The sequence below is a fragment of the Galeopterus variegatus genome, unplaced genomic scaffold, assembly GCF_000696425.1.
Source record: "Galeopterus variegatus unplaced genomic scaffold, G_variegatus-3.0.2 Scaffold8183, whole genome shotgun sequence".
NCBI lineage: Eukaryota > Metazoa > Chordata > Mammalia > Dermoptera > Cynocephalidae > Galeopterus > Galeopterus variegatus.
The window spans coordinates 77,899-85,528 of NW_007734294.1; the positions used below are offsets into that span (position 1 = coordinate 77,899).

At 42.7% G+C, this 7,630-nt stretch overlaps 1 protein-coding gene across 1 annotated transcript; it reads left to right on the plus strand.

The window, feature by feature from the left end:
- The first annotated feature begins 205 nt into the window (after positions 1-205).
- On the plus strand, positions 206-7,094 carry EDN1 (endothelin 1). The gene is made up of 5 exons (XM_008592679.1): positions 206-524; positions 2,340-2,508; positions 3,936-4,094; positions 4,259-4,372; positions 5,882-7,094. Exons 1-5 carry the CDS (start codon positions 461-463, stop codon positions 5,982-5,984), a joined length of 609 nt encoding a protein of 202 aa, XP_008590901.1. The 5' UTR covers positions 206-460; the 3' UTR covers positions 5,985-7,094.
- The last annotated feature ends 536 nt before the right edge of the window (positions 7,095-7,630 follow it).

Consider the following 7,630-nt stretch of genomic DNA (forward strand, 5'->3'; position numbering starts at 1 on the left):
TGGATTGTCAGACGGCGGGCGTCTGCCTCTGAAGTTCGCACTGATTTCCTTTAGAGCCCGGCCTTATCTCCGGCTGCACGTTGCCTGTTGGTGACTAAGAACACAATAACATTGTCTGGGGCTGGAATAAAGTCGGAGCTGTTTACCCCCGCTGCATAGGGGTTCCGTATAAAAAGCCGGCGGAGAGCTGTCCAAGTCAGAAGCGCTTCTGCATCCGCGCCGGGGCGAGCGGGTCCTCGGTGTCCGCGGCAGTCCCCGCACGCCACCGCCGCGCGCGCTGCACACCGCGGCCCTGCCCGCTCTCCCGGCAGAAAAGGCGTCTTCTCCCGGTGAGAGGGCACTGAGGCTGGGGGATCCCTCCGAGAGCCCAACAACCAGCAGCACGTTGGGGGAACCGAAGCTGTTTTTCTTCGTTTTCAGTTTGCCGGGGAAGAAGTTTTTTGATCCCTTTTTTTTCAAAATGGATTATTTCCCCATGATTTTCTCTCTGCTGTTTGTGGCTTTCCACGGAGCTCCAGAAACAGGTAGGCGCGCTGACTTGCAAACCTCTGAACGTTCATGGCTTCTCACCCACCTTAATGCTTTTCTCGCCTCTGTTTTTCCCTCTTCTTTTTATTATTGCAGCTCGGAGAGCAAGTGTCTGGGAGTTACTGCTCAAAGTTGTTTAAGTTTTCTTAAGTGAAATAATAATAATAATAATAAAATTCCTCTACTGAATGCAACGGAGTATAGTTGAATACAACAGAACAAACCTCTGAACGTTCATGGCTTCTCACCCACCTTAATGCTTTTCTCGCCTCTGTTTTTCCTTCTTCTTTTTATTATTGCAGCTCGGAGAGCAAGTGTCTGGGAATTACTGCTCAAAGCTGTTTAAGTTTTCTTAAGTGAAATAATAATAATAATAATAAAAATCCTCTACTGAATGCAACGGAGTATAGTTGAATACAACAGAGCATTAAAATAGCTGAATATTTTACTATCATCATTATTATTATTGCATAATATATTTCCTTGGCTTTTAAAAAAATAGAGTATAGACAAGATTTAATTTAGCCACATGTATATTTGCAATATATGTGTTCATGCAGGTACATAGGACATATAGAAAACTATATCTTATTCAAGCACTGTTTTAATAGTGTGTTAATGTGTAAAATATTTAAACATTCCAGCTTGAAGCCAAGGAATTTTATTCAAGTCATTCAAGCAATATATGAGCAGTAAAATCACCTGCAGAACAACAGTTTGCTGAATAACCCCCAGGCGGTTTCAGGATAAAGCAGATGTTTTCTTTAAAATTTGTCATTATTGACTTTAGGTTTCTTTTGGCAGGTTTTTGGCACCCAAACTAGTGTGAGCTCAATTTTCAGTTTTATTCACCTGTCCAAGGAGGGGTGAAAGGATAGGTTGTGGCTGCTTAAGTATTTAGGCAGTATGTGTGCATCTGCCCATTTCCCCCCATTTTTAGGGTCAGTGCACTTTTTTGTCTTTTTATGACCCTGACTAAAGAGAAAGGGTGTCAAGGGAATGCAAATCCTGGAATGTGTCTGATCATTTGAAATGTACAAAATTGGGCAGATAAAGCTGCAGGGCTAAATCGACAGTAGGGAGAGAGTGCTGCAGTGGAGGGGGTGGGGTGGGGGGCGTATCCCGCACAAGCCATACTGCTCCAGAGACTGAGTTCAAAATCCACAGAGCCTTCACTAGGTCCTCGGAGCCGCTGCCCAGGTTCACTGTAGGTCACTGGTTTCTGTGGAGTTTCCCACTTGAAATGAATACTGTAGAGTTCATTTTCTTCTCTTTCCCATGATTTCCCACGTGCTCCTGCCCTCCTCCTAATTTCAAGTAGTGTTTATCACCTGGGCTACCCCATGACATGGGTACCCCCCCCCCAAAATGGAAGGTCATCCTGAATGGGAAAGTGATCCCAAAGCTAGGAATAGGTGGCGTGATTTAGTCTTCAGCCAATTTAAAGCCCCTGCACGTTGTGCTGTCCTACTAAGTTCCATGCAGAAGCCAACCCAAACTTCCAGCAGACAGCATTTCCAAGCATTTCCTCGAAGGCTGTTTCAGGGGAACTGGTAAGTCCCTTTGTAGGTGTTTGTCTGCTCTGCATTTTATAATCTCCCTGAAGGTGGATAAGCCAGTGGGGGTCAAGGTGAAGTCATGCTAAGGAGGGAAAAAATAAAGAACCCTCTTGCCTCTGTGTTTCTCGCTGAAGGCAGGCTGCCTGCTTCATCTGCTTTATCTGCTCTGCTAAATCTGGCATAATTACTGTCATCCAGCGTGTCCTGGGCCTCGGAGGAGCCATCCCCCTGACCTGCTCTTTCTCTCCCCAGCGGTCTTGGGTGCTGAGCTCAGCACGGGGGCTGATGACGGAGGGGAGAAGCCCTCTCCCAGTGCATCGTGGCGGCCCCGCCGGTCCAAGCGCTGCTCCTGCTCTTCCTTGATGGATAAAGAGTGTGTCTACTTCTGCCATCTGGACATCATCTGGGTCAACACTCCCGAGTGAGTCTCTAGAGGGCATTGTAGCTCCAGTCTTCCATTAGCTCTGGCTTCCCCAGAGGCTGGAGCCCGGTTCCCAGGGTGCCTCTTCTGGGGAGCTCCTGGATTGGATTCTGAAGGTAGCATTTCTGACAACATGAAAGTGCCTCAGTGGGGACAGTGCTCCTTCGTTCCTTAGGACAACTTGGTTCTTAGCAATTGAGGGGAGGATCTTCTGAGGTTAGTGGCTCAGGCTTCTCACTAGTGGATGAATGGCAGAGGCTGGTGAGGAGCAGGAGGTGCTGCCCATTTCAGATGAGGAGCTGTACCTGAGGGCGCCTCAGGGGCATGCTCTCGCTGTGGGATCTGACTGCGTCCAGGGAATAATTTGCCGAGGTCATATGCAGGTTAGTCCAACCTGTGCTTCCCATGGGAGGGTAGAGACAGAGAGGCAGAAGGGATTATATAGAGAGTTATAATCCAATTTACTTACAGAAAATTAAGACTCAAAAGGTTGAAGTCCTGCAGAAATGAGTTTGTGGCAGAGCTAGAACTTGATCGTGAGACTCCTTCCTTTTCTGTACTTTCTCTTTAGAAAAGCCCATTTCAAGACAGAAATAGAAATACAGTCAGTAGGTGCCTCTTCCACCTCCACAGAGAAGAAAAGTAGTTTTCTCCCTTTTTCCCTGAACACTAGGTCATCTATCATAAGCAGTCACAAACAAGAGCACGTTCATTATATCTGCAATGTTCCATTATGGCCAAGTATGACCAAAATCTAAATCAAGTCAAATCAAACCAAATAAAAACCACAATGAACCTAATACTTAGTAAAGAGATACTTCCAAGGGGAGGACTTTATTCCTTAGGTGAGAATCAAAACAGACACATCGGATGTTATTGAAAAGCCTTCTGGTTTTAAGTCCTTCTGCAGCTGTATGATGTCACCAAACTGCAGGAGAAATGTGTAAACATGTGTCTTCTGCCCCCTCTGCAGGGGACACTCGTAGCAATATTATATATGATTTTAATTGAAAATAAGTTTTAAACATCTTGGGAGTCATGGTTTTGCATTGAAGTCTCTCCCCCCACATCCCCCCAAATAACTATTAACTAAATAGAACATTAGAAAAGGAAGAAAATATGAAACAGACACCAAGCAGAGATGTCATAATTCTGGACAAAAAACAATGTTGTTTGTGCTTGGGAGAAATTGAACTTTACGGGTTGAGATGGAATTTCATTGAATTAGAAAAACTGGGCTTCTCCTGGTTGGGTACACACACCTGGGCCATCAAGGGCACATGTTTCTTACTGTGGCGACACTTTACTCTCATAAGTTAGGTAATTAACTCTTCATGTGCCCAATAGAATGAATTTGCCCAAAGAGTGTGTCATTTTGAAGACTATTAATTATGCTAATGTCTTTTGTTCTTCTCTTCTGGTAATAGGCACATTGTTCCATATGGGCTTGGAAGTCCTTCTAGGTCCAGGAGATCCTTAAAGGATTTATTCCCTACAAAGGCTGCAGTCCACAGGAATAGATGCCAGTGTGCCAGCCAAAAAGACAAGAAGTGCCGGAATTTTTGCCAAGCAGGAAAAGAACTCAGGTGAGTAGAAACATCTTTGCTTTTTAGTCAGTTTAACAGCCTCCTGTCCTCCTTCCTATTGCGATGCTGCCTTCTTGTTTTAGAGATAGTAGCAGAAACGTTGAAAGTCAAGGTAAAGCTGAAGGTCCCATTGCTGAAATGTTTTTCCCTGTGTATTTTAACAGGGCTCAAGACACTACGGAGAAAGGCTGGAATAACCATAAGAAAGGAAAAGACTGTTCCAAACTTGGAAAGAAGTGTATTCTTCAGCAACTAGTGGAAGAAAGAAAAATCAGAAGGTAAGAGGCTTACAAGAACAGCTAGCCCTGGTCACCAGTGTGTCCCCAGTCCTTCTTACCTAGGTGGGGGAAACGCTTAGAAAACAGTAACAAAGGGGATCTTAGTGTTTTATAGTTTAAAAAAAGCAAAGGAATCTCTCTCAAATATTTTCACAAAAGCCTTGAATGCAGAATGCTGCCTGCTGTATTTTAGCACACAACATCAGTCTGCAGGTAGATTTTCCAAACAAAATATATCCAGGGACACCTTTGTCATTTGGTCATACCCAGCCTTTGCGTCTCTGAGTCAGTGTATTTACTGCTTTCCCTGAGATGTTAAAAATCATTTCAGGGAGAGGACATTAAAAAAAAAATCAAAGTGTTGTGTGTAATCAAATTCTTCAAAAAGTAGCAGTAATTCAAAAGCCCAAAGGGAAAATAAAGTCATTAGGCAGGGTTGGTGAAATTTAGAACATGCTGTTTTTCAGGTTTATTTATTTACTTATTTTTTTAAATAGGGAAATGCATTTGGTGGAGAGCCAATGTCATTCCAGAAAGCTCTCTTGTTTCCTCATCAGTCACGGGCTGGGGCAGAGAAGGGACCTGGCTTAAGCATACCACACAGTTGCTATGAGCAGCTCTATGGAGATGGTCTTTCCAAATGCTAAACTCTTTGGAATTCACAAGTTCGAGGGAGGAAACCTACTTTCAGATCTCTTATGTGTTTTACGTTTCTCTATCATGGGCTATGGAAACCTTTCCTAGAAATCCAGTGGCAAGAAGTGATATAATCAGTGTTCTGAGCACAGGCCCAGCAGTCAGGAATTACTTCTGAGTTGTTGACTAGTGATTTGTGGGACGGCCTCAGCTGATGTCCCTTCACACCTGCCATTGCAGCCTTCATATTTATGACCTCAGGCCAGTAATGCTTCCCACAAGATCACAGTTTCTGAGCTGACCCAGAAATTATTGTTTTTTCTGTTAGTTTGTGTTATGTGAACTATTAAATCAATGTTACAGTTCTTTGTCTTTCCTTCTCCTGCAAAAAACCCCCTTTTTTAATTGCCATAAAGTTTTTGTTTTAGGCCTACCTGTATGCTTCCTCTCTTTCTCTGTCTTTCCAACTAAGTCAACTTCAACTTCTTCTGTGATTAAGAAAATGCCCATGACTGTGTGAAACCTATGCTCAGTTTCCAGAGTCCCACAGTAGTAGAAGTTGGGATGGGGCTACAGAAGAAGCTAGAACATCTTTAGTTAGTTTTAAAATTGTATTTAATACCCAATTCCCCTTAGACATGACCATATGACCCTTCTCCTCCATTCTAAGCATAAGAGGCAGGCTCTGTTTTCACAATGGTAATAGATACCACTTGAGGTTGTATCAAAGGCTAGCATGCTCTTGTGGTTGGTGGTGAAAGTTCAGGAAGCGGATTTAAATTTGTTTGTGCCAGATTCTAATTTTAGATGTCTCTTTTGCCAAAGGGTGATGATTCTTTATAACATTTGTTTTCTCTCATTGTGTTTTAATAGGTTGGAGGCCATCAGCAACAGCATCAAAACATCATTTCGTGTTGCAAAGCTGAAAGCTGAGCTTTACAGAGAGCAGAAAGTGACCCACAACCGAACCGACTGATGACAAACCTTCGGGGCCTGTCTGAAGCATCGCCTCCATAGAGAGATGCTCTCTTCACACTGGCTGGGATCAGAGCAGGAGTCTCCTCCCTACTTAAACCATTTCTAGCTCCAAACTGGCAGAAGACCAGCGTCCTCGTTCGAAACCTTCCAAGAAAGGTTCAGGAGTTCCCCCAAACTGTCTCCATTTGCTTCCATTGGTGGTAACTTCTTTCGTCTCTTCTTTCATTTGGGGATGACAATGGACCTTTCAGAAAGCAGAGAGACACAGTGACATTCAAATTAGGGTCTTCCAGAGAAAGGAAGGAGATTCCACATGAGGGTGGAGTTTCTGAGGAAAGTTCCAAGGGAGTGTTTTTTTGTCTGACTCAGGCGCCTGGCACATTTCAGGGAGAAACTCCAAAGTCCACGCAAAGCTTTTCTAAGGAATGCACAAATTGAAAACACACTAGAAGGACAAACACTCGAGTTAAAAAAAAAAAAAAAAAAGACTTTTTAAAAAATTCATAAAATGCAAAACTGAAAGAAACTGTTACTACTGTATATCAGGATGTGTTTCATGAATATGAGTCTACCTCACCTGTATTGCACTCTGGCAGAAGTATTTTCCACTTTTAATTATTGCCCACCCCAGCTCCTCCCCTCCTGCCACCCCCTCCCCCAAATCCTAGCCTCATAGAAGTCTGGTCTAATGTGTCAGTGGTAGATATAACATTTCCATGGTAATCTACTAGCTCTGATCCATAAGAAAGAGATCATTGAATCAGGAGATTCTCTTACCTTGATTTTCAGAAACACAATGGTATAGGGTTGTTTATGAAAGATATTGAAAAGTAAATGTTGGTCATGTTTCCAAGCAGTAAAATCATTTTTCTTTATGTAACTGGTTAATGGAAGAGGTTGGATTGTATTTTGGTGTACTTATTTTTTTAAAGATATTTATATTCAAACAATTTATTCCTTATATTTACCATGTTGAATATATGTTCGGCCAGGCCATATTGGTCTATGTATTTTTTTAAAATGTATTTCTGAATGAAATTGAGAAAATGCTTCATTTTGCCTGTCAAGGTAATGACTTTAGAAAATAAATATTTTTTTCTCTATTGTACTGATTTGAATTATTTCTGATATTCCTAAGGAGTGGGCCACAGTGGTAGGAATCATGGAGGGAAATGGTTAAAGATGGTTTCCTAGAAAGGTGACAATTAGGAGAAAAATAGGCTTACCGAAAAAATAACTATAAGATCTATATTGTAAAAGTTACTTTTAGATTGCATTAGGGTAAAAACAACACAAAACAAGAAACCAGCTTTAACACCTCTGTCTTCCCTGCCTGGCAGCCTCCTGCTTTTCCTTCACCTGAAAACTCCCCAGGGACTTCAACCATTAACTTCGCTCTGGCTATTAGGCAGGATTCAACAGTTTAAGATGATGGTGTGGTGAGAGGTGCTTTCTCCGTATTAATCAACCGAAGGAAGTAATGGCAAGGTGACCCCCCCAAAAGTAAACCCCCCACACTCCCACACCAGAGATGCTTTTAGAAAACGGTCTGCTGAGAGCAAATAGAGGCTCACGATGGCTTTTTATTCACTCAGGTTAAGAATTTTGTTTATTAAGGAACATCAAGTACCATTGCTTCTTCGT